Consider the following 27,360-nt stretch of genomic DNA (forward strand, 5'->3'; position numbering starts at 1 on the left):
TCTATCCTCATTTGCCTAGTGCCGAAACTCTATTTAATAGTCCGGAGTTCCGGCATGAAAACTTGGACTGGCGAGACAGGCAGCCGGCCTACAGTACAGACCAAAAGTTTGGACACACCTTCTCATTTAAAGATTTTTCTGTATTTTCATGACTATAAAAATTGTACATTCACACTGAAGGCATCAGAACTATGAATTAACACATGTGAAATTATATACTTAACAAAAAAGTGTGAAACAACTGAAAATATGTCTTATATTCTAGGTTCTTCAAAGTAGCCACCTTTTGCTTTGATGACTGCTTTGCACACTCTTGGCATTCTCTTGATGAGCTTCAAGAGGTAGTCACCGGAAATAGTTTTCACTTCACAGGTGTGCCCTATCAGGTTTAATAAGTGGGATTTCTTGCCTTATAACTGGGGTTGGGACCATCAGTTGTGTTGTGCAGAAGTCTGGTGGATATACAGCTGATAGTCCTACTGAATAGACTGTTAGCTGCTTTTTTCTTGCCATAATACAAATTCTAAGTAAAGAAAAATGAGTGGCCATCATTATTTTAAGAAATGAAGGTCAGTCAGTCCAAAAAATTGGGCAAACTTTGAAAGTGTCCCCAAGTGCAGTTGCAAAAACCATCAAGCGCTACAAAGAAACTGGCTCACATGAGGACCGCTCCAGGAAAGGAAGACCAAGAGTCACCTCTGCTTCTGAGGATAAGTTTATCCGAGTCACCAGCCTCAGAAATCGCAGGTTAACAGCAGCTCAGATTAGAGACCAGGTCAATCCCACACACAGTTCTAGCAGCAGACACATCTCTACAACAACTGTTAAGAGGAGACTTTGTGCAGCAGGCCTTCATGGTAAAATATCTGCTAGGAAACCACTGCTAAGGACAGGCAACAAGCAGAAGAGACTTGTTTGGGTTAAAGAACACAAGGAATGGACATCAGACCAGTGGAAATCTGTAGTTTGGTCTGATGAATCCAAATTTGAGATCTTTGGTTCCAACCACCGTGTCTTTGTGCGAAGCAGAAAAAGTGAACGGATGGACTCTACATGCCTGGTTCCCACCGTGAAGCATGGAGGAGGAGGTGTGATGGTGTGGGGGTGCTTTTCTGGTGACACTGTTGGGGATTTATTCAAAATTGAAGGCATACTGAACCAGCATGGCTACCACAGCATCTTGCAGTGGCATGCTATTCCATCCGGTTTGCGTTTATTTGGACCATCATTTATTTTTCAACAGGACAATGACCCCAAACACACCTCCAGGCTGTGTAAGGGCTATTTGACCAAGTAGGAGAGTGATGGGGTGCTGCGCCAGATGACCTGGCCTCCACAGTCACAGACCTGAATCCAATCGAGATGGTTTGGGATGAGCTGGACCGCAGAGTGAAGGCAAAAGGGTCAACAAGTGCTAAGCATCTCTGGGAACTCCTTCAAGGTTGTTGGAAGACCATTTCCGGTGACTACCTCTTGAAGCTCATCAAGAGAATGCCAAGAGTGTGCAAAGCAGTCATCAAAGCAAAAGGTGGCTACTTTGAAGAACCTAGAATATAAGACATATTTTCAGCTGTTTCACACTTTTTTGTTAAATATATAATTCCACATGTGTTAATTCATAGTTTTGATGCCTTCAGTGTGAATGTACAATTTTCATAGTCATGAAAATACAGAAAAATCTTAAAATGAGAAGGTGTGTCCAAACTTTTGGTCTGTACTGTAGGCCGGCTGCCTGTCTCGCCAGTCCAAGTTTTCCTGAAAGAAGGTGCACGGATTCCCAGACTCCCACAGTACCCACTGAAAGCAGCCCAAGAAGCGTCATTAGATGCCCAGATCCAAGAATTACTCAAGAAAGGAGCATTAATTCCCTGTGTTTCTCCTGCTAATACTCCATTGTTTCCAGTGAAGAAGAAAACTGCAAGAGGAGAACCGGATAAATTTAGGATGGTGCAAGATCTGAGAGCTGTGAATGCAGTTACAATCCTGGAGACCCCAGTGGTGCCAAATCCACATACATTACTCAGTGAAATTCCCCCTGAGGCAACGCATTTTACAGTAATTAACTTGGCCTTCTTCAGTGTGCCTCTGCATCCAGACTGTCAGTATCTTTTTGCTTTTACACACAGAGGAGTGCAGTACACCTGGACCGTTATGCCTCAAGGAGCTCAGAACTCTCCTCATCACTTCACATTGACCTTAAATACCTGTCTCCAGCCCTGGAAGAGTGAGAACCCTGAAGTCACATTGATACAATATGCTGATTCGAGGGACCATGATTGCCTTGAGGTCATGAAGGCAGAAACCTCTCACCTACCTACTGTCTCTGAACAGCCACTACCTGAAGCGGATATGATACTGTACACTGACGGGTCCAGATATGCAGATGAATATGGAACTTACCATACCGGATATGGGGTGGTGTCCCCACCAACAGTTGTTTCTGCTAGACCACTGCCATCTTATATGTCAGCTCAAGAGGCCGAACTGTATGCTCTGACCAAAGTGCGCAGAGAGTTGAGTAGCCAGTATCTACACGGACTCGAGGTATGGATTCGGGATTGCCCTGTGGGGCTACAAGACAGCCAGTGGAGCTCCAATCCGGAACGCAGTGGCAGTGAGAACTCTTCTAGAAGCTCTGAAGTTACCTAGTCAAGTGGCTGTGGTCAAAATTAGGGCTCATGGGAAACTGAATTCGGAGGAAGCCAAGGAGAATCATCTGGCTGACATTACAGCAAAAGCAGCAGCTATGGAAATTTTTTTTCCAGAGGAAGCAGAGGTGTCGGGGGGTACGGAGGTGTTTGTGCTCACCAGGAGTCAGAGACAACGAGGTGATGAAGAAGAAACGGGAATGAGAAATTTGGGGATGGAACAAGAAGAGGAAGAAGATGAAGAGGAGAAAAGACTGGAAGAGAATCTGGCACACAGGACTTTAGTGGACCGGCAGAATGCGGTAACAGAAGAAGAAAAACAAGGATGGATTAGAAGGGGAGGAATGTTTTGTAATGACAGAATCTGGAGAGTGGGAAGAAGAATATGTCTGCCAAGAGCACTGTATCCTGCAGTGGTTCAGTGGGCTCATGGAAAGGTACATAGAGGGAAGAATCAGCTATGAATAAACTCTATATTGCACCCAAGATCTCAGCTCTTGCTACAAACTATACTAGGAGCTGTGAGATTTGAAACACTTGTAATCCTGGAAGAACAGAACATGTGCCAAAGAAGAAGCTGGCAAAGTCACGGTATCCTTTCCAGAGAATCCAAATTGATCATATGCAATTACCCAAGAGTAGAAGACATGAATATGTTCTGGTGGTGGTGGATATGTTTTCCGGCTGGACAGAAGCATACCCAGTGGCCAACATGACTGCTGGAACCACAGTGAAAAGGCTTCTGGCAGAACTTATCTGCAGATTCGGGATTCCAGAAGTGATTGAAAGTGATCAAGGACCCGCCTTCACTGCAGAAGTTACCAAATCAATCTGGGAGATGATTGGGGCGGATTTGGGCCTGCATATTCATTATCATCCTCAAAGTAGTGGCAAAGTTGAAAGGATGAATGGCACTTTGAAAAACCAAATTCTTAAAGCCAGTAAAGAATTGTCACTTCCATGGCCGGAGGTGCTGTCTATTGCCCTATACTCAGTCCGAAATACCCCGAGACAACCCACAGGGCTCACACCATATGAGATCTTGTTTGGGGGGCCACCTAGAATGGGTCGATATTACCCACAGCAGCTTAGTTCAGGGAATGATAAGCTTGTGAATTTTGTTGTCGGACTTGCTAAAAAGTTAAAACTAACACATGCTCCAGTGATCTCTTCTGTTCCAGACTCAGATCTTGAACCAGGTACTCACAGCCTCCAGTCTGGAGATTTTGTCTGGATAAAGAATCACGTGCTAGGCACACTGGATGCCAGATTTGAAGGGCCCTACCAAGTGTTGCTTACATCACCTACAGCTGTGAAGGTCGAAGGCTGAACATCATGGGTCCACACATCCCATTGCAAGAAAGCGGTCTCAGACCCACAACCCTGATGTTCCTTTTTCTGATGACGGTAGCTATGGGGGAAGCCTTTGTTATGGTAACACGTGCATTCCAAACAATTATTACTAAAGAGAATGATATTCCAGTTTTCTGGTACACTTCCTTGAGTGTGGTGACTTTCCAATTTGATTGCTGTGGGATAATATCTTGTAGGGGGTATGAGAGATTGAGTAGTGACGTATACTGGATTTGTGGTGACATGAAGATTAGGACTAGACTAGAGGGCAAATGGACTGGGGACTGTGCCTTAACTAAAGCAATAATGTCTGTTTACCTTATATCTGAGGCCCAGGAATCCAAAGAGGAAATAAAGGCTGTGTTTGCAGGTACATACAGGGCCATGAGAGAAGTTAGCGCTAAAGGCAGTTTTGACCCACATATATATATATTGATGTTCTCGGAGTGCCTAGGGGGGTGCCAGATGAATTCAAGGCCCGAGACCAAGTGAAGGCGGGATTTGAGTCCATAATACCCATAATAACCGTTAACAAGAACGTAGATTGGATAAATTACATATATTATAACCAACAAAGATTTGTCAATTACACCAAAGATGCCTTACAAGGGATAGCTGACCAACTAACACCCACATCTACCATGGCCTTCCAAAACAGAATAGCTCTGGATATGTTACTTGCAGAAAAAGGAGGGATATGCAAAATGATAGGTAAGCATTGTTGTACTTATATCCCGGACAATACCGGCCCCACAGGGAAAGTTACTAAGGCTCTCAAAAAGTTGACAAATTTAAGCGAAGAACTGGAAAGGAATTCAGGTGTGACTGATCACTGGGAAAAATATTTTTCTTGGATGAGAGATTGGAAGAGTTGGTTAATCGAAGGGGGAATTATTTTACTAAGTGTGATAATTCTAATTAGTGTATTGCTGATCTGTGTGATTCCCTGTGTCAAGAGGTTAATTGCCAAAACAGTAGATGCAGCAGTACCTGTCAGCGTCTTGTCCGAAGAATCTAATGAAGAGGCCTATGAACAAACAGTTCCCCTTAGAACAAAGGTGTTGTACCAGAGAGATCACCGGAAGTAAATGAGTTTGTAAAGTTAATATCCATATTTCTGTGTTAGGGGTGGCCCTCGATTACCCAGTCACTAGATCTTTTAGGGTCTCCATCCCTTCCCTGTAGGTCTTCGTTTGAGTTAGATTTAGGAAACGTCGGTGGGTCCATCTAAAAGGAACAGGGAGCCCGCCACATCGTAGGGTTCCAGAATAGTCTTAACATAGGGTCAATTCCTTCTCCCCCTCTGATTTTTAGCATATGAATATTAAAAGCAAATAATTGATTTTCTATAATATATATATTTTACCTTGACAGACCCCCCTAAAATCAATTAGTTTATTTTAATAGATTACCTAATCAGTGTGAATTAATATAGAGATGATGGAATAATCTATGTGTATGTATGTATGCAAATGTGTATATGCACATGGATTATGTTAATAGTTAAAGAATATATATTTAACAGTTTCTGTTCTTATTGTAGACATGAACAACTTAATGATTTCCTGGGAATGACGTATGCATGTGCATGGCTGATAACAGAGAAATTCATGTCGAGTTGGCAAAGATGGCGCTGAGAGACGACTTCACCCCTCCCATCAGAATTCCTAAGGCGTTATTGAGGCCAAGAGATGGATAAGCAAATTGCAGTGTGCCAAGTTATCAGAAAGAGCAATGAATTTTACCACCTAGGAGTAGAATACTATATAACCCCATGTCTACGTAATAAAGTATGCCATTTTGCGTGGTTCAGTCTCAGAATGAAGTTTTTCAACCAGATTAGCATATTTGGTTAATTAGCTTCTCTGCATGCACTCGGACATATTTAATTTGGAGGAGAGCAGTTACCTAGTGTATCTTAAATTGGTGAAACCTCCACACCAGCAGTGGCACTGGTCCCCAAAGTTAAAAAATGCCATATTCTGCATACAGGTGTGTCTGTAATTGGGCTTGTTAGTCTCATTAGTATGCTGTTTGTAAAGGAGAGACTATATAGGGTGCCACGCAACATGCAGGTGAAACTAAGCCAAAGGGTGGTGGTCAATTGCCGCATGATTTTGAAACAAAACCATGTGGCCATGGGCCACTCGAATCGGGAAGAGTTTTGGTTGTATTCAACTAGCAACAATGTGTGCTGATGAGAAATTATATTGGCATGTTGGTCATTTTGTACCCTGACAGTTGAAGTAGGTAGTCTGTGAACTTTTGCTTATTTTTAAGGCGATTTACATATTGATCATAAAATCCGTAAGGTACTACTATAAATCACTATTGTTGACTCAAGACATAGATAGAGGACTAAATCAACCATGCAATAATCCAGCCAAGTGCAACAAATAGCATTATATTACCCATCAATCGTTTTTAGAGAATTACAGTCATACCTATCTATGTGATGTTATTTTGAGTCTATGTATGAAAATATAGGGGGACATTTAAGACAGGAGACCACTGCAGGTACTGTTAGTAGAAAATGTAATATGCAAAATGACCTTTTAATCAGCAATTACTTAGGTTTAGACTTCAGCTTACATCAAGTAATGTTATTTTGCAATGCAAAGGTTAGGAAAGAAGGAAGAATAATAAGGCAAAGTTTTAAAGTGATACAAAAAGGCATGAAAAAATGTTGATAAGTCTCTAACCACCACAAAGGATGATAGCAGCCACAAAGAGCGCCAGGTCACTGTCGTTAAGTTCCAGTGCATTGAACTTAGAGGCAAAGTTGAATTTGGGTTCCATGATGTGACAGAAGGGAAGACGAAGGCTGCGTAAGAATTCACGAGTGACAAAGCCACGACCTCCAGCAACCAGTAGCCCATCTTTGTTCATAAGTGAGGCAAGCATGCAAAATATTGCTTCGTGGACTCCATATTTAAGGAGTGTAACCTGATCATTGAGGTAGAGTGTACTGAAACCTGGTATGCTCTTGGCAAAGTCAGTAAGTGCTCGAACAGTCTCCACAGAAGTGCACTGACACCGGTAAAATACATGAACTCCAATCTCTGTTCCAGGAGGGTCCTGTGTTGGCAGTTGGTCCCAGACTGTTCCTTTTTCTGCCTCCCATAAGGTTTCCATGTTGTGTATCACAAAAGGCTAAAGGAAAAGGATGATGCAGTGGATATTGTATTAAGTCATTGAATAGCTTGCTGCTGAACATAAATTTTGATGTCAACATGTAAGGCTAGCTTAACACTCATTTGACAAAAAGCTATTCCGAACAAACTCCCCATACATGTCCAAACCAAGTGTGCATGTGTTCTTAGTGGGAAGAGATAACTAAGCATCTGCTAGAGGTGCCTGCAGTGGATTATCTCCCTGGAGAATGTAAGATCGGTTTGCTAAATCCAACGTGCATGACCATACCATTTCCCAAAACAGTCCGAATAGATGTTTGCTGAGCATGAAATACAAGATTTGCACCACTCCAAAAAGTGATTTAAAGTATAGCAGTTTGGAGTGCTGTGGATCTCCTTATATTTTACAGACTGTGGATATTCTGTGCAGCTGGACCATATACTGCTTTGTAACCAATTATTGATGTTGTTGACTGATCAATTCCCAGTGAAAAACAAATGGACAAATCATACACATTAGGTGATTGGCAGGTTTTACTCATCTAAGTATAATATGTATGGCCACCTTTATTATGGGTAATGTATTATTGTGAGTCCAATCAAAAACTAATTGACGTAATTAGCTGCTTTAAAGTTAGTAGTCGGGGATTTACATAAATTGTCAGTATAATAAATCATTTCATTTTTACTTAATATAGATAACTTTTATATTGATTAGTAGTTTACTTTTGTTTTCTTGCCATTGTTAGTTGGTCAGTATTATCACATTCCTCACCGAAATGCTACACTTGCCAGTCAGAATATCCCGTGCTCTTTTCTTTGTCATGGTGAATGTACTCATATAAGAAGAGTGGATTTCCTGGGAAAGAGCCACCAAGTCAGACACTGGAGAATCTGTGTCCTTCGTGGAAGGCTGGACAAGACGTCTCCTTTCTGCTTCTGGCATTCGACCAAACCTAATTGCTGAAAAAGTTTAAAATGAAAAGTAAAGAACTAGGTTACCCATTGGTAAAAATCAGTTAAAATCTAGAAGATTGGCACTTCTTTCAGAAGTCTTAACCAATAGGAAACTAATTGTGGTAACTAATAATAAATAGATGAGATAAAATTGGCAATCTTCAGTAGTGAATGCCTTTTTATTGCTGGCTGAAATAAAAAAATAAAAAAAAAAATAGAAGTTCATACTTGTGAGAGTAGGAGTTATTTTATCTAACCTGACTCCATTTTGACTTTTGTACATGTATTTTCTTGCTCACAGAATGGAGTCTGTGTTTAGATAAGAGGGTCATCAGATTTATGCTGCGGTTACAAGGCGAACCTCTGTCATATCTTTTGGGAATGTCCTAAAATCAAAAAGCTATGTATATACCCTTCTAAAGAAAGTGCTAAGTGTCATGGGGTTGCTGGACCTGAAATTGGGTCAGAACCATCAGTGGTCTCCCATTCTAGTCCAGCCAGGGCAGATGCTGCTTAGCATCACCATCAGTCCCAACACCTAGCCAGCACATGAGAAGTACAGGCTGTCTCTTGGGTCTTTGTTGCTAGTAATGTTAAGCATAGGTTGCGGAGTGGAACAAGGGCTGCTACAGCCTAAGTCCAGGATGCACTGCACTGAGCATACCCGTGACATGGCGGACCGTGATTGGTGCTTTGGTGTCAGCTGATCCGGTGACCTGGCACCGCCTGATTGGCTGCAGGTGACGTCATCAGTAGTGCGACCAATAATGCGACAGTGGGCAGGGCTTAGTCTTTAAATAGGCTGCCCACAACCATGGCAGCATGCTCTGATCATTGAGCTAAGGTTGCGTTTCTGTGTGGACGCTTGTCTGTTTGGGCTTCACGTGTTCTCTATCTGCTCTCTCCGTGACCTGCCGATGCCAGAGTTCGCTCGGCTGTTTAGCACAGGTTGCTTAGGCAGGCCTAGCTTCGGACAGGCAGGTTTAGCTGGGGATAGGCAGTCTTAGCTGGAGGGAGGCAGGTAGTTTCCGTTTGACAGTCTGGCTCCGTGAAGGGGGTCGCTATACACCCCAAGCAGACCGCGGGCTCCATATCCCTGATACCACCTGCTAGTCATGTGGAGAGTTACTCCGGAGTCCGGTCGCACACCGGCTGGGAGCACGTACACGCCGGCGTGAGTCACACACACTTCCTAGCGCAAGCTGCGTAGCCTCTGTGCAGTTAACAGGGCCACGGCTACGTTATTTGTCGCACATCTCTCGTGCAGTTAACGGAGATAGTGCAAATCCCTTTTCCCGTCCCGGTGTGAAGCAACACTGGAGGGATTTATACATTAGTTGGTTGTTTTACCTTCTTACCCGGAAGGTGTCCGGCCGCAGTCCTCTAGGCTGCATCGCGGACCCCGGGTTCGGTTGCTTTCCATTATTTAATAAAGTTGTTTGCAACCATCCCCTTACAGAAAGTAACAAACATTACAATTCCATTTGCTCCAGATCTTTCATTGCTTTCTCTCGAAATAGATGATTTTTAACCTAAAATTAGATTTATCATAATCCATATTTTACTGGTTACAAAAATTGTTAGCTAGTAATTGGAAATCAACAAAAATCCCATCCTGCAACGCTCTCTACACATTAACACCCACAATGCTGTGATCAAAGTCGATTGCAGCATTGCGGGGGTAAGGGGGGGGTAAGCGCCGGAACTCACCTCTGTTCCGGCCTCCAGCGATGTCTGCAGCGGCTCCCGGATGTTGTCATGACGACCCGATGTCGTCATGACAACATCCGGGTCACCAGGAGGCAGGACGTTACTTTGGTCATGCGCAGTGCATGACCAAAGTAATGTCTCCCTGTGTGCAGCGCTGACAGGCTGCATGGCATAGGGAGCTGCTGCTCTCTATGCTATACAGCCGATCAGGCTGCAAAAAGTGAAAGTCCCATAGTGGGACAATGTGTAAAAGTTAAAAAAAGGGTAGGAAAGTGAAAAAAAAAACTGAAAAAAATAATGCCCCAAAAATAAAAATATATTGTACCCATAATATTTATTTATTATGAAAAAAAATAAAATAAACCAATAAAAGTACACATATTTGGTATTGCCACGTTCGGAATGATCAGACCTATAAAAATGTCCCACTAGTTAACCCCTTTAGTGAGCACGGTAAAAAAAAAAAAAAAAAAAATGAAGCAAAAACAATGCTTTATCATCATACCGCCAAACAAAAAGTGGAATAACATGCGATCAAAAAGACGAATGTAAACAAAAATGGTACCGCTGAAAACGTCACCTTGTCCCGCAAAAACCAAGCCACCAGAGAGCTCCATCATCTGAAAAATAAAAAAGTTCTAGCTCTCAGAGTAAAGAGATACAAAAGAATTATTTTTTCTAGAAATTAGTTTTTATTGTGTAAAAGCGCCAAAACATAAAAAAATATATAAATGTGGTACAGCTGTAAACATACTGACCCTAAGAATAAAGCTGCCTTCCCAATTTTACCACATGCAGAACGGCATAAAAAAAAAAAATTCTGGAATTGTTGGTTTTTGTTTATTCTGCCTCCCAAAAATCGGAATAGAAAGCGATCAAAAAATATCACATGCCCAAAAATGGTACCAATAAAAACTTCAACTTGTCCCACAAAAAACAAGCCGACACATGACTCTGTCGGCCTAATGACGACCTAATGTTATCAAATTCTGTTGTACCTCTGGGTTCAAAATGTACATTATACCCCTTGATAAAATCCTTGAGAGGTCTAGTTTCTAAAATGGAGTCAATTGTGGGGGGTTTCTACTATTTAAGCACATCAGGGGCACCCAAAATGCGACATGGCGTCCGATCTTGATTCCAGCCAATTTTGCGTTCAATAAGTCACACAGTGCTCCTTCCCTTCTGAACCCTGACATGCGCCCAAACAGTGTATTTTCCCAACATATGGGGTATTGGGGTACTCAGGAGAAATCGAACAACAGTTTATATGTTCCATTTTCTCCTCTTACCCTTGTGAAAATAAAAAAATTGGGGCTAAAAGATCATTTTTGTGGAAAAAGTTAGATTTTTTTTATTTTCACGGCACCATGTTATAAACTTCTGTGAAGCACCTGGGGGTTCAAGGTGCTCACCACACATGTAGATAAGTTCCCTGAAGGGTCTAGTTTCCAAAATGGTGTCACTAATGGGGGGTTTCCACTGTTTAGGCACATCAGGGGCTCTCCAAACGCAACATGGCGTCCCTTAATTATTCAAGCAAATTTTACACTCAAAAAGTCAAATGGTGCTCCTTCCCTTCTGTGCCCTGCCGTGTGCCCAAACAGTAGTTTCCACCCACATATGGGTATCGGCTTACTCAGGAGAGATTGCACAACAAGTTGCATGGTGCAATTTCTCCTGTTACCCTTATGAAAATGCAAAACTGGGGGCTGAAAAACATTTTTGTGGGAAAAATGTGAAAATTTTATTTTCACGGCTCGATGTTCTAAACTTCTGTGAAGCACCTGGGGGTTCAAGGTGCTCATCACACATCTAGATAAGTTCCCTGAGGGGTCTAGTTTCCAAAATGGTATCACTTATGGGGGGTTTCCACTGTTTAGGCACATCAGGGGCTCTCTAAAAGCAACATGGCGTTCGCTAATTATTCAAGCAAATTTTACATTCAAAAAGTCTGAGCCCTGCCGTGCGCCCAAACAGTGTTTTTTCCATGGGGTCCATTTTTTTCTGTTACCCCTGCAAAAATAAAAAAAATTGTGTCTAAAGTAACCTTTTTGTGAAAAAAGTTAAATGTTCATTTTTTTCTTCCCCATTCCAAAAATTCCTGTGAAGCACCTGAAGGGTTAATAAACTTCTTGAATGTGGTTTTGAGCTTGAGGTGTGCAGTTTTTAGAGTGGCGTCTCTTTTGGGTATTTTCTGTCATAAAGACCTCTCAAAGTCACTTCAAATGTGATGTGGTCCCTAAAAAAATGGTTTTGTAAATTTTGTTGTAAAAATGAGAAATGGCTGGTCAACTTTTAACCCTTATAGCTCCCTAATAAAAAAAAATTTTGGTTCCAAAACTGTGCTGATGTAAAGTAGACATGTGGGAAATGTTATTTATTAACTATTTTGTGTGACATATCTCTCTGATTTAAGGGCATAAAAATTCAAATTTTGAAAATTGTGAAATTTTCTAAATTTTTCCAAAATTTCAGATTTTTTCACAAATAAACGCAAGTGATATCAAAGAAATTTTACCATTATCATGAAGTACAATATGTCATGAAAAAAAAATCTCAGAATAAGCAGGATCCATTAAAGCATTCCAGAGGTGTAAAGTGACAGTGGTCAGATTTGTAAAATTTGGCCCGGTCATTAACGTGCAAATCACCCTCGGGGGTAAAAGGGTTAATGAGAAACAAAACAAACTTTTTAGAATTTACTAAATGGCTGCAATGAAACAAAGAATGAAAAATTTAAAGGGGTCTGAATACTTTCTGTACCCACTGTATATGTATATGACTAAGATGATTCACAGCGACTCTATTTCTTTGTTATTTTTCTTCCCCATATCCTATTTTCCCTCAACCTTTACACCCTTTTTCCCCATCTCCAGTCTCGCCCTATTGTCCTTCTTTCCATTCCTATCCCCTTATTCCAAGTTTCTGTGATTTGCATTTTTTTCTTCCTGTTTCCCCCATTATTGTAAAATTCCCTTGATAAAAAATGCAAATTGCCTCTTCAGAGAAAAAGAGGACTTGTACTCTATAGTACCACCAATTGGAAGCATCAATCCTACAAGTCACAATCAACCCTTTAACGAGTCGTGCAATATGACTTAGGATAAAAGTCAAATCAGAATCTCAATTTGCAGACACAGTGTTTCGGGCTGTTTTCCCTCGTCAGTGCAAAGTATGAGATCTGATTTGGCTAGGTGAGAGGTTCTGGACTGAGGTCTAAGGAGTAACGTTTCTCCTTATGGAGAGTGACATACTGGCTCTGGCACATCAAGGTAAGGAGGCTTATTCACCATGCAATGCTCCTCTGGGAAATTTAATATGCAAATTGCCTCTTCAGAGAAAAAGAGGACTTGTACTCTATACCTCCACCTATTGGAAGCAGCAATCCTACAAGTCACAATCAACCCTTTAACGAGTCGTGCAATATGACTTAGGATAAAAGCCAAATCAGAATCTCAATTTGCAGACACGGTGTTTCGGGCTGTTGGCCCTCATCAGTGCAAAGTATGAGATCTGATTTGGCTAGGTAAAAAATAATTTGACGATAAGAGGGTCTTAGGAATGTCTTTGTCTAGAGATTTAGAGATAAGGAAGAAATGAAACTAGAAGGTAGAGAGATTCCTAGACCCAAAAGCTGGGCGTTGATAGTGTTAGTTTTAGCTAATTAGATGTATGTATCCTAATGCCAGCAAATATTTAGAGATAAGCTGAGCCAATTATAGTGTTACCATGTATGACTATTAAACACAAATGCAGGTGCATCTCACAAAATTAGAATATCATCAAAAAGTTCATTTATTTCAGTTCATCAATACAAAAAGTGAAACTCATATATTATATAGAGTAATTACAAACAGAGTGAACTATTTCAAGTGTTTATTTCTGTTAATGTAGATGATTATGACTTACAGCCAATGAAAACACAAGTCATTATCTCAGTAAATTAGAATACTTTAAGATGATGTGATGCTGGAAAAGAAAGAGAGATCTGCCCTGATGCTCAATGTATCAGCATGACTCTACCGTGCACGCATTTGGATTTACTATTTAATTTGGAGCAGGCACAACGTCTCAGAAAGTCCCACATTATGTGGTGATGACTAGTCTTGAGCGAGCATGCTCGACACTGCTCGGTACTCGCCAGAGCATCTCACTACTCGGGATGTTCGGCGAGCACCGAGCATTTCCAGGTTACTCGGGAGGGAGCTCGGGTCTCCGCCCTGCACGTTTGGCGCTCTTTACAGAGCCAATGAACATGCAGGGATTGCCAGCCAGTCACTGTAATGCCGCAGCCATGTTGTTTGTGGGCATTACAGTGATTGGCTGGCCGCACAGCGTCACCTCGAGTATTTAAAACCGGGCGCCGCCATCTTGGACACAGTCGCCCGGGATCAGACAGTGTAGGGTCAGTGCTGCTGAGTTAGGGAGAGATATATAGTGCAAAATAGGTAGTGTAGGGTCTCTAAAGCCTGCCAAATCAAACAAACAGTCCTTCTCAGAACTAATATCCATCCCAGATATCAGGCAGGCTGTATAGGAGACGCAGTGGTTATACCAGCAAACGCTGCATTACAGTCCTGTGTGCTCCTGCTGGTCAAATTGCTAGACTTATCCCCTGGTCTCAGGGGCCAGGAAAAATCCTTTTCTTTTTCATCTAAATCCTGTATTTTTTATTTTTCCTCAGTCAGACTGTACAAATACGCATTTTATTAACCTTTTGGTATGCCCCCCCCCCCGAAAAAAAAAAATTTACTGTGTCTGAGACTGTTCAGACACCAATATATCTGTTTAAAAGAGTCTGGTGTAGGCCAGATAACTAGGACTTAGGTTTTGCAGTTCCACGGTTCAAATCTCTGTATTATCCTGCTTTTGGCATTTTTTCCGTAAAAAAAAACCAGTAATAGTGTCTCTCTGACTGTTCAGACACAAATATATCTGTTAAAAAGATTCTGGTGTAGGCCACATAACTATAACTGTGGTTTTGCAGTTCCACGGTTCAAATCTCTGTATTATCCAGCTTTTGGCCGTTTTTCCGTAAAAAAAAACAGTAATAGTGTCTCGCTGACTGTTCAGACACAAATATATATGTTTAAAAGATTCTGGTGTAGGCCAGATAACTAGAACTGTGGTTTTGCAGTACCATGGTTCAAATCTCTGTATTATCCAGCTTTTGGCATTTTTTCCGTAAAAAAAACAGTAATAGTGTCTCGCTGACTGTTCAGACACAAATATATCTGTTTAAAAGATTCTGGTGTAGGCCAGATAACTAGAACTGTGGTTTAGCAGTTCCACGGTTCAAATCTCTGTATTATCTTGCTTTTGGATTTTTTTCCATAAAAAAACAGTAATAGTGTTCCCTGACTGTTCAGATACAAATATATTTGTTTAAAAGATTCTGGTGTAGGCTACATAACTATAACTGTGATTTTGCAGTTCCACGGTTCAAATCTCTGTATTATCCAGCTTTTGGCTGTTTTTCTGTAAAAAAAAACAGTAATAGTGTCTCGCTGACTGTTCAGACACAAATATATCTGTTTAAAAGATTCTGGTGTAAGCCAGATAACTAGAACTGTGGTTTTGCAGTTCCACGGTTCAAATCTCTGTATTATCCACCTTTTTGCCTTTTTTACATAAAAAATAAAAAAATTGAGTGTCTCGCTCAGTGTTCAGACACAAATATATCTGTTTAAAAGATTCTGGTGTAGTCCAGAGAAATAGAACTGTGGTTTTCCTCTTCCACGGTTCTAATCTCCTTTATATTACCCTTTTTCCATTGATAGTGCGAGTGTAAGCTATTTTACTTCATTTACAATGGGCAAGGCGCGTGGCAAGGGTCGTGGAACTGGACTTTCTGGTGATGGTACGTGTAGAGGACGGGGCCGTGGCCAAGGTGAAAATGTGCCACAACCAACAGCCACATCTTCTCGCTCCCACTTCTTGACCGAATTACTAGGGAAGCACACTACAACACCAGTATTGCGAACTGATCAGTGTGAACAGGTTATTAATTGAATAGCAGATAATACTTCCAGTTACCTGGGCACCACCACCTCCGGTCTGTCTTCCACAAGGTCAAGTTTTAGTAGCCGTGAGTCTCAACCGCATACTCCTCCTCACCCTGATGCTCCTTCCTACCATCATGCCGAGTGTCATCAGAAAGCAACTGATCCCACACTTGGACACTTTGAAGAGCTGTTCACTGGTCCATTTCCATATTTGTGCCCCTCTCCTGCTCCACTTGAAGTGGTGGAAGAGGAGATCCCATGTAGCGATGCCCAAATACTTGAACAGCCATGGCCACAGGAAGTCGACGCTGGCAATTTGGCACAAGAGGTGGACGATGACGAGACACAATTGCCACGAAGAGAGGAGGAGGATCGTGGTGCGCAAGTGGAAGAGGAGGAGGTGGTGGACGATCTAGTAACTGACCCAACGTGGCAGAAGGACAGCAAGAGCGAGGCCAGCAGCACACAGGGGGAGGGAGGCAGAGTACCCCAACAGGCAGGAAGAAGCAGTGTGGTGGCCGCACACAGAAGGCGGGCAACAGTTCCCCATAACACCAACATGAGGGACATTGTCAGTACAACCGGTAGGTCTTCCAGAGTCTGGAATTTTTTTAAAGACTCTGCTGATAACCCCAAAAAGGCCATTTGTACCACCTGCCATGCCAGCATCAACAGGGGTGACAAAACTACCAGCCTGACCGCCACCAGCATATCAGGCACATGTCAGCAAAGCACCCGACTTTGTGGGGCGAACCCCAGGGTCCATGACCACTGTCAGCGGGTGCCACCACTGCTTCTTACGCTGTTGTGCATGTAAGAGAACCCCCTGTTGTGCGTGCAAGGCAAATCCTCTGTCCATACTGCATGCAAAGATGCCCCCTCCTCTCAGTCTTCACTTGTTATGCCAGTTTCTCAAGAAACAGCATCAACGTCCACGTCCACGTCCCACCGCAGAGTTCAATTGTCCATATCCCAGAGCTTTGAACGAAAGCGCAAATTCACAGCCAACGCCCCACAGGCCACAGTCCTAAATTTGCACATTTCACGACTACTTGCGTTGGAAATGCTGCCTTTTAGGCTGGTGGAGACAGAATCCTTCCGCAACCTTATGGTGGTGGCCGTTCCTTGGTACTCGGTCCCCAGCCGACACTATTTTGCCCGGTGTGCCATCCTCGCACTACACAAGCACGTGTCCCAAAACACCTGCCGTGCCATCAACAACGCAGTTACTGGGAGAGTCCACCTGACAACGGACACGTGGACAAGTGCTTGTGGCCAGGGACAGTACATCTCCCTGACGGCACACTGGGTAAACATAGTGGAAGCCGGGACCCAGTCGGACCTTGGGACAGAACACATCCTCCCCACACCGAGGATTGCGGGCCCTATGTCAGTCAGAGTTGCCCCCACAGTGTACAGTTCCTGCGCACCATCATCCTCCTCCTCATGTTCAGCCTCCATCTCAGATATCACCACATCAGTTACAAGCTGGAAGCACTGCAGTACTGCCTCAGCCAAGCGGCAACTGAAACTCATAAGCTTAAGTGATAAACCTCACATTGCTTGTGAGTTGTGGACAGCTGTGAAAGAGCAGGCAGATCTGTGGCTGAGACCGCTGAACCTCCATCCAGGCATGGTCGTGTGTGACAATGGCCATAACCTGGTGGCGTCTCTGAGCGAGGCGAGATCACACACGTACCATCCCTGGCTCATGTGCTTAACCTCGTGGTTCAGCGGTTTCTTAAATCGTACCCCGAGTTGCCAGATCTGCTAGTCAAAGTACGCCACCTGTCAGCTCATTTTCAGAAGTCGGCTACAGCTTCCGCCGCCCTTGCTGTGTTGCAGCAGCGTTTGCAGCTTCCGGCACACCGACTGGTGTGTGATGTCCCCACACGTTGGAACTCTACCCTCCACATGTTCCAAAGGATTTGTGAGCAGAAGAGAGCAGTTGTGGAGTACCAGCTGCAACAAGGCCATCGATATTCAGGTCAGACTCTACACATAAGACCTCAGGAGTGGACCTGGATGTCTGACACATGTACCATCTTGACAAACTTTGAGGAGTCCACCAAGATGGTGAGTGGCGATGACGCCATCATTAGCGTCAGCATCCCACTTGTCTGTCTTTTGCAACGCTCTCTGCAGAGAATTAAAGAGGAGGCATTGCAGCCAGAGTATGATGAGATGGATCAAGAAGCCGTAATGTGCGATTACACACAGCCCAGCCTCATTTCATCCCAACGTGCATTGGGGGACAATGAGGAAGAGGAGGAGGAGGAAGAACAGGAGCTGGTATCATGCGCTGTAGACGGTAGTACCTGTACAACTGTCATACCGTCGGTTCAGCGTGGGTGGCCTGAGGACAGGGGGGAGGAGGAGGAGGAGGAGGAGAGCATGGTCAGTCGTCATCTTGGTGAGGACACGGAAGTCTTGCCCGTTACCAGTCTGGCACACATGGCTGACTTTATGTTACGCTGCCTTAACCGTGACCCTCGCTTTGTCAAAATGTTGGGTGACAGTCATTACTGGTTGGTGACACTTTTAGACCCCCGCTACAAGGAGAACTTTCACTCTCTTATTCCTGAGGTGGAGAGGTCTACAAAAATGTGGCAGTACCAGAAGGTCCTTGCTGCAGAACTGTTAAAAAAATTCCCATCTGAACACACTAGCGGCAGAGGTCACAGTTCGTTGACCAACCAAGGCGTACAGGCGAGAGAGACGCAACTCCAATCCAGCAGAAGCAGGGGAACACTGTCAACATTCTGGGACTGTTTTCTGAGTCCCGCCCAGCTTACAGGCCCTGAGGCACGGGGCACTCTCACAAGGAGTGGAAAGTTTCAAAAGATGGTGAGGGAGTCCCTTCCCGACCGTACCAGCATCTTCCGTGATTCCTCCGTGCCTTTTAATTATTGGGTATCCAAGCTGCACACTTGGAATGAACTCGCTCTGTATGCCTTGAAGGTCCTGGCCTGCCCTGCCGCTAGCGTGTTATCGGAGCGTGTTTTTAGTGCGGCTGGGGGAATTATAACTGATAAGCGCACTCACCTGTCAACTGACAATGCTGACAAGCTGACCCTTATCAAAATGAACAAGGGCTGGATTGGGCCAGACTTCTCATCACCACCAAATGACAGCAGAGTAACATAAAGTCAAATCCACTGTGTTATTTCGGGAGGTGTATTCCCATGCAGCGCTTCACACCCATACATGGGTATACGCTTCCTCATTTTGGCTGTATTTTGCTCTTCTCCTTATCCTCAGCTTCCACCACCACTATACCACCAGGGTGACCATGGTCCGTGTTGCCAGCATGGCAAGTTCCTCCATCCTAATTTTTGGCAGCTTTTGCTTGGAAGGCATAGGCAAAGACTATGGGAGACCCACTCCCCAATAATGGGAATAATGTTTTTAATATGCTGTACTGCATGGCTCTTGTTTGCCAGCATTGCAAGTTCCTCCGATCTAATTTTTGGCAGCTTTTGCTTGGAAGGAATAGGCAAAGACTATGGGAGACCCACTCCCCAATTATGGGAATAATATTTTTAACATGCTGTACTGCATGGCTCTTGTTTGCCAGCATTGCAAGTTCCTACGTCCTAATTTTTGGCGGCTTTTTCTTGGAAGGCATAGGCAAAGACTATGGGAGACCCACTCCCCAATAATGGGAATAATGTTTTTAATATGCTGTACTGCATGGCTCTTGTTTGCCAGCATTGCAAGCTCCTCCGTCCTAATTTTTGGCAGCTTTTGCTTGGAAGGCATAGGCAAAGACTATGGGAGACCCACTCCCCAATAATGGGAATAATGTTTTTAATATGCTGTACTGCATGGCTCTTGTAAGGGTCATGAAAACTGTCTTGTTAAACCACTCTGAACTCCACAGCTCTTCCTAGGGGCATTAAAATCATCTTGTTAAGCTACTGTGACCTCCACGTCTCTTCCAAGGGGCATTAAAACCGTCTTGTTAAGCTACTGTGACCTCCACGTCTCTTCCAAGGGGCATTAAAACCGTCTTGTTAAACCACTCTGAACTCGACAGATCTTCCAATGGGCGTTAAAACCGTCTTGTTAAGCTACTGTGACCTCCACCACTCTTCCAAGGGGCATTGATATTGTCTTTTTATTCCACTGCGACCTCCACCACTCTTCCGGGGGGCATTAAAACTATATTGTTAAGCTACTGTGACCTCCACCACTCTTCCAAGGGGCATTAAAACCATCTTGTTAAGCTACTGTGACCTCCACGTCTCTTCCAAGGGGCATTAAAACCGTCTTGTTAAACCACTCTGAACTCCACAGCTCTTCCAAGGGGCATTAAAACCGTCTTGTTAAGCTACTGTGACCTCTACCACTCTTCCAAGGGGCATTGATATTGTCTTTTTATTCCACTGTGACCTCCACCACTCTTCCAAGGGGCATTAAAACTGTCTTGTTAAGCTACTGTGACCTCCACGTCTCTTCCAAGGGGCATTAAAACTGTCTTGTTGAGCTACTGTGACCTCCACGTCTCTTCCAAGGGGCATTAAAACCGTCTTGTTAAACCACTCTGAACTCCACAGCTCTTCCAAGGGGCATTAAAACCGTCTTGTTAAGCTACTGTGACCTCTACCACTCTTCCAAGGGGCATTGATATTGTCTTTTTATTCCACTGTGACCTCCACCACTCTTCCAAGGGACATTAAAACTGTCTTGTTAAGCTACTGTGACCTCCACCACTCTTCCAAGGGGCATTAAAACCGTCTTGTTAAACCACTCTGAACTCCACAGCTCTTCCAAGGGGCATTAAAACCGTCTTGTTAAGCTACTGTGACCTCTACCACTCTTCCAAGGGGCATTGATATTGTCTTTTTATTCCACTGCGACCTCCACCACTCTTCCAAGGGGCATTAAAACTGTCTTGTTAAGCTACTGTGACCTCCACGTCTCTTCCAAGGGGCATTAGAACTGTCTTGTTAAGCTACTGTGACCTCCATGTCTCTTCCAAGGGGCATTAAAACTGTCTTGTTAAACCACTCTGATCTCCACAGCTCTTCCAAGGGGAATTGAAATGTTGCTTTTAATTACCTCTAACCTCGGGGGCGTGGCCTAGTCAGCGATGTGAGAGGACGCGGTCTGGAAATCTCCCGCCGACCGTAGCTGTATGCGCTGAGCCAGGACGCCGCAAAGCCTTTGTAGTACTGCTGGATTATGGGGGAAGGTCTCCTGTCGCCCCGGGGAGCATTCCTGACAAGCAAGGCTGCCGTAATGACACGCACCAGGCAGCGGGATCCCGGCCCTGGAAGAGGAGGTAGTGGCCAAGATGGCGCCGTAGCTCAGGAGGAGGCGGCCAGAGAGAACACAGCGTGCTCCAGGTGGATGTCGGCTGCTGCACGCCTGGAGCGGTTTGCCAGGGTGGAAGCAAGTAATAATAAAGCTGGACTCTCAGAGGGGGAGGCTGGGGCAGAAAATGACATGGAGGATAAGGAGAGTACAATAGGTACAGTGGACTGCAAGGCTGATGGCTCTGGAGAAGATGGGCAGGACAAAAATGTGGAGTCTGCTGTTGATCCTGATGTGGGGGAACCTACTTTGAAAGATGTGTTCACTGTGGTGTCGTATTGCAAACAAACGCTTACTAAGCTGTCAAAGCAGGTTACTGGTGTGCAAGCAGAAATTACTAACATTAAAGCTGCCATGCAGAAAGCCGATGTCCGCACAGGAGAGGTAGAGGAAAGAGTGAGCATTGCTGAGGATACCATAATATTTGTACAAGCTGCTCAAAAAAAGCAGGACAAGCTGTTAAATGATGTTATTGCTAAAAACGACGACTTGGAAAACAGGTCGAGACGTAATAATGTCAGGATAGTGGGGGTCCCGGAAAAAGCAGAAGGATCAAACCCTACAGAATTTATTGAGAATTGGCTGTTGGAAAAATTTGGAGCTGATAAACTATCAAAAGTCTTTGTTGTAGAGCGAGCTCATAGGGTCCCACTGAGACCCCAGCCTCCAGGAGCAGCCCCCCGAGCCATGCTGGCTAGGATCTTAAATTATAGAGACAGAGACACTATCCTGCCTAAGGCGAGAAAGACTAAGGAGTTAACAATAGATGGTCAAGATATCTCGTTTTACTCAGACTATTCACCCATGGTGCAAAAATTACGTATGAGTTAGAGATGTAAAGAAAAAATTGAGAGACATGGGACTTGCGTATTCTATGATGTATCCGGCCAAGCTGAGACTGGTTGCATTGGGTAGAGTACACTTTTTGCAATCTCCAGATGAAGCTCTGGACTGGATTGAAAAGAACTCTAGAAGAGTGCGGGAATACAAAGACAGCTGAAGAGAGGCAGAATATATGTTTTGTGCATGTGTTTATACTTATCATATGTTGTCTTTTTTCAACTGCATTTAACTGCTTGTTGCAGGATACAAGTTTGAATCTGGACGATGGCGGTGTGCTGGAGGTGCATACAGTTTATATATTTGCTATGTAATATGTTTTTCATAAGGCGGGAGAGACCTTGGGGAAGACATTTGGATTTTTGCCTATTTGAAGTTTAGGCGGGAGGGTTCATCTGGTGGAATAGGCCGGTTTCATTCACCCACTCTCGGATAGTGAGAGAGAACGGAACGACAAATTGGGAGGAGGATTGGGGGGTGACAGGGATGGTTAGAAGAGTTAGAAGTTATTTTGGTTTGGGTATGGGTGGGGGAGGGAGACGGGGGGGGAGGCGGACGTCATGGGGGGCAATGTATGATGTGGTTATATACACAGATATTTACTCTGATAAACAATGGCGGGTATGGTTAAGGTATTAAGCTGGAACATACGTGGTTTGGCAGACCGTAAGAGACGGGCCACTATTCTTCAAAATATTTTGGCTCAAGGGCCCTCCATTATCTGCCTTATGGAAACACACCTGACAAGGGACAAAATAGTTTTCTTAGCAAGGAAGTGGGTTCAAAGAGCATACCATTCTACCTATTCTGCATATGCAAGGGGGGTTTCTATCCTGGTGCATGCGGCGACTCCGTTCGAGGAGGTTGAGATTAAAATAGATAAAGACGGGCAATACGTTTTTCTAGTTTGCAGACTTTATGGCAAATTATATTGTGTGGTAGCAGTGTATTTTCCAACGCCATATACTGGGACGAAACTGCAGGAGATTATAGAGCTCTCGAGGCATTGGATAGGGATTCCTGTGTTGCTGATTGGGGATGTTAACAACATAATGAGTAAAATTTGGGATAAAACTAATAGGCAATCGGGAAGAAATGACGGAGAAGAGGAGACATCCTTTGCTAAGTATGTATCAGAGGTGGGCCTGATAGATTTGTGGAGAGTGAGACATGTGGGAGTGAGGACATACTCTTCTACACACGGCTCTATGTCTAGAATAGACCTAGCCCTTGGAAATGGGATGATTGACCAAAACGTTATGCATATTGAATATCTACATAGGATACTCTCTGATCATTGTCCCTTGTTGGTGGAGCTGAGGTCCGGTATATGTGGGGGCTGTGGACGGAAAGAATGGAAGGTTCACCCAGTATGGTTAGAAATGGTGGATATTCAGAAAATAGCAGGAGAAGTGGAGGAATTCTTCCAGAATAACGTGGGAAGTACAGCCATAGGAACTGTGTGGGACACAATGAAGGCATATGTCAGGGGTTTACTGATCCGAGATATCTCCAGATGTAAAAATCAGAACAGAATGGAGGAAAGAGAGGCATTGGCTGCGCTGAAGAAAGCAGAGGAGGAATTGGTGCTTAACACCACTGTAGAGGCGCAACAGATCATGAAGTAAGCTCAAAAAGGGGTGGGTAAAGTATTTCTAGCCAGTGGGGAAAAAAGAGGGAATTTAAAAAAATTGCCTTTTATGAAGAAGGTGAAAAAGTTGGCCATCTGTTGTCTATTATAGCAGCAGCGCAGAGAGAACCGGGATATATATACGGTCTCCTGGATCCAACTGGCACCTTAGTCACTGAAACGCGGGATATCTTGAAGGTGTTTAGGGACTTCTTTGGTGATCTATATCATTCTAAGTTAAGTAATTCGGGAGATGACATAGACCAATTCTTGAGGGGAACCCAGATATCTAAATTTAGTGAGGAGGCTAGGGATAGCTTGGAAGGCCCCCTGACGGCAGAGGAGATGGAGGAAGCTCTGGTTTCAATGGCAAATAATAAAGACCCAGGAGCAGATGGCCTACCAACTGAATTTTATAAACATCTTAGAGATATACTATTGCCAAAATTGAAGGAAGTGTTTCTGGAGGCCCTGGAGGTGGGAGAATTACCGGAGTCAATGCGGGAGGCTACAGTAGTGGTTTTGCCCAAGGCAGATAAGGACCGGACACAGCCAGATTCGTATAGACCCATATCTCTACTACCGGCTGATATTAAAATCTTAGCTAAAGTATTGTCTAACCGATTAAGCTGTGTAGTTTCTAGTATGATTCACTCAGATCAGTCAGGTTTTATGCTGGATAGATCAACGGCCATTAACTTGAGGCGATTATTTTTTAATATGCAATTGGCCGCTGACAATGCTGGGCATAGAGTTGTGGTCTCACTGGACACACGAAAAGCCTTTGATAGTGTAGAGTGGAGCTATCTCTGGCGAGTTCTCCAATTGATGGGACTTGGTCCGGTTTTTGTGGCCTGGGTAAAGTTATTGTATACGCACCCTGTGGCTAGAATAAGAGTAAATCGGGAACGATCAGATAAATGTGATATGACAAGAGGAACCAGACAGGGCTGCCCCCTTTCCCCGCTATTATTTGCCTTGGCCATAGAGCCACTGGCTTCTGTAATGAGACAGTCAGACGTGGTAAAGGGTTTTCGGTATGGGCTGTTTGAGGAGAAGATAGCGTTGTACGCAGATGATATTTTATTATTTTTACAGGACCCTCAAGCGTCATTACATGGTGCAATAGCTATCATCAAAAGATTTGGCCTGTTATCTGGGCTGCAAATTAATTGGGATAAATCTCATATTATGGAAATAGATACCCTGGATGGCTTAGATGTTGAACAAGTGGAACGTACACAACTTAAATTAGTACGAGAGTTTAAGTATCTTGGAATTACAATATCATTACCAGTAAAGGAGTACCTTCAGTTGAATGTATACCCGATAATTGGGAAATTAAAAGATAAAGCATCAACGTGGAGCAAAATGCGCCTCTAGGTGATGGGACGCACCAATCTTCTTAAAATGGTGCTGATGCCCAAATTGCTATATGTTTTACACAACTCCCCTGTGTGGATCCCTCGGTCGGTGTTTCAGCGTATTAATTCAATATTTAGGGATCGGGTTTGGGGTGGAGGACAACCGAGGATTAAGCTGGAGACTCTCCAGAGGCCGAAAGAAGAGGGGGGTCTCGCCTTACCAAACCCGTGGATATACTTTTTGGCAGCACAGTCTCAGCATATTAGAGGGTGGGCACTGAAGGCCGTTAAGGGGACTATCCAGGCGGTCTTGGAAGCCTATCTTAAAAAGAGTCCATTGGTAGTGGGCCTAGAGTCGGGACTTTTTGGGAAGAAAGGCAGGTCATACCCGACATGTGGCCTAGTTCATAAACTGTGGATGAGGATGAAGAGGATTAGAGGTATAGTGGGAATGTCTATGTATACTCCTATTTGGGATAACGAAAATTTAGGTGAATTTTATAAGATAGGAGAGCTGAGAGGATGGGTGGTAAGGGGTATACAGTACATTTACCAACTGTTGGATAATCAAAACATCAAAACCTTAGAGATGCTGAAAGAGGAATTTCATTTATTAGACAAACACAGCTATCAGTATACACTGCTTAATAAACACATGTTTAACCTAAGGAAAATCAAGAACCTGTCTGTTCAAAAGGATATTGTTATTGACTATATTTGTATGGGGGGGGATGTACAGCAGGCGTCATATCTGGGGTGTATGCTGATTTGCTCCACACATTTCTATTGAACTATCCTGTTTTGGCGAGGGAGAGGTGGGAAGCAGAGGTTGGTACCATTGAAGATGACAGGTGGGAATCCATTTTGGAATATATTTCTAAGTTGTCTCTAAATGAACCTGCCAGAATGTCCCAACTACTTCTTGTACATAGAGCATATAGATCACCCGATTTTTTGTTCAGGATAGGGGTACCGGAGAATTCGGATTGCCCGAGATGTGGGTCAGAAAATGCTGATATATTACATGCTATGTGGAGTTGCCCAAAGCTTGCAAACTATTGGTCTGAAGTAGCAGGCCTAATTGAAGGACAGTATCATTGTATAATTCCTAGAGATCCAGTGGTTTGCTTGCTGTGATATGTGGAAGAACTTGTGGGGAATGATGTCGCAAAATTGGCAATTGCCAGACTCTTATATGCAGCTAGGAAGGTAATAGCTAGGTATTGGGTGCGACCGGAGCCTCCCTCTAGACAGGAGTACATAAGACAGGTGGATTATGTGGTACGGATGGAGGAAAAAATTTATTTAAAAAGGAAAAACGCCAAACTCAGTGACAACCTATGGGCACCATGGAAGGTGTGTTAATGTTAATGCTTTTGAAGGAAAGAATCCGATGACTACATTACAGTATAAAATACATTGTAATGATTATAAGACGTTGAAACATATGTTATATAACGATAAGGGATTATTGTCGTCCGTAAAAGGGGAGGGAGGGTGGGTGAAGGGATCTTTTTGTTAATAAGAAAATGGGAAATTATTGTACTGGAGATGTATTTTATTATTCTATCTTTAAACGAATAAAAATTTATCTAATCTAAAAAAAAAAATTACCTCTAACCTCCACGACTCTTCCAACGGGCATTGCATTTCCTCCTAATTTTAGTCAGCTTTTGCTTTTCAATGCATAGGCGAACACTAAGGGAGACCCACTCCCCAATAATGGGTAGAAGGTTTTTAGTATGCTGTAATCCACGTCAGTTTCAAGGGGCATTGCAGTTCCTCATAATTTTTGGAAAGTCTTCCATTCACTGCTTAGGCCAACAGTGCACAGGAGACCCAGTTGCTATAAATGGAAAAAACGGTTTAGTTAAGGCCCTCTGACCTCCATGTCACTTCCAAGGGGCATTGGAGTGCCTCGAAATTTTTGGTAGGCATTGCACTCACTGTATGCCCTATAACTGTGTAGCCGAACCGCTCCTTTTGGTACAGAAACATATCCTACAAGACATGTGTGGTTGACTGGCCTGCTGTTGATGTGAATGGTCCCTGTTCCTCCTGCTCTTTCTCCTTTGCCACCACCTCATCCATCATTTATCACCTGAAGCTTTGTTTTAACGGGAGTCATAGAACTGGGATAGTAGCAGGAAAACATCCAGCAATCCTCGGAGGAGGTAGGATATGCGCCAAAACGCTGACCACCTCACGCCTAGCCGTTACTACATACGCGCTTGCATTCCAAGGAACAGAAAGCTAAGGAGATGGATGGCCTCATGATCATGAATAATTTACTCGTTGTGTAGGAGGCCGACCGCTGCTGCTGTCTACCTTCTGAACTTTGTCTTGAAGCCTGATTGACCCAGGACCTGCAATCCTCTATGTCTGGAGGACGTGTTG

At 43.7% G+C, this 27,360-nt stretch overlaps 1 protein-coding gene across 3 annotated transcripts in view; it reads right to left on the minus strand.

The window, feature by feature from the left end:
* The window catches only part of PPARD (peroxisome proliferator activated receptor delta), a 404,486-nt gene that overhangs the window by 35,141 nt on the left and 341,985 nt on the right, over nucleotides 1–27,360 (minus strand). For all 3 annotated transcript variants that reach the window (XM_073670643.1, XM_073670644.1, XM_073670642.1), the window contains 2 exons: nucleotides 7,911–8,098; nucleotides 6,704–7,154 (listed from right to left, as the gene is read on the minus strand). In XM_073670643.1, coding sequence (XP_073526744.1) covers nucleotides 6,704–7,154; nucleotides 7,911–8,098 — 639 coding nt within the window. The remainder of the gene's footprint in view (nucleotides 1–6,703; nucleotides 7,155–7,910; nucleotides 8,099–27,360) is intronic.

This window comes from Phyllobates terribilis, unplaced genomic scaffold (genome assembly GCF_046119375.1).
Source record: "Phyllobates terribilis strain yellow unplaced genomic scaffold, ASM4611937v1 Scaffold_2__4_contigs__length_985480577, whole genome shotgun sequence".
NCBI lineage: Eukaryota > Metazoa > Chordata > Amphibia > Anura > Dendrobatidae > Phyllobates > Phyllobates terribilis.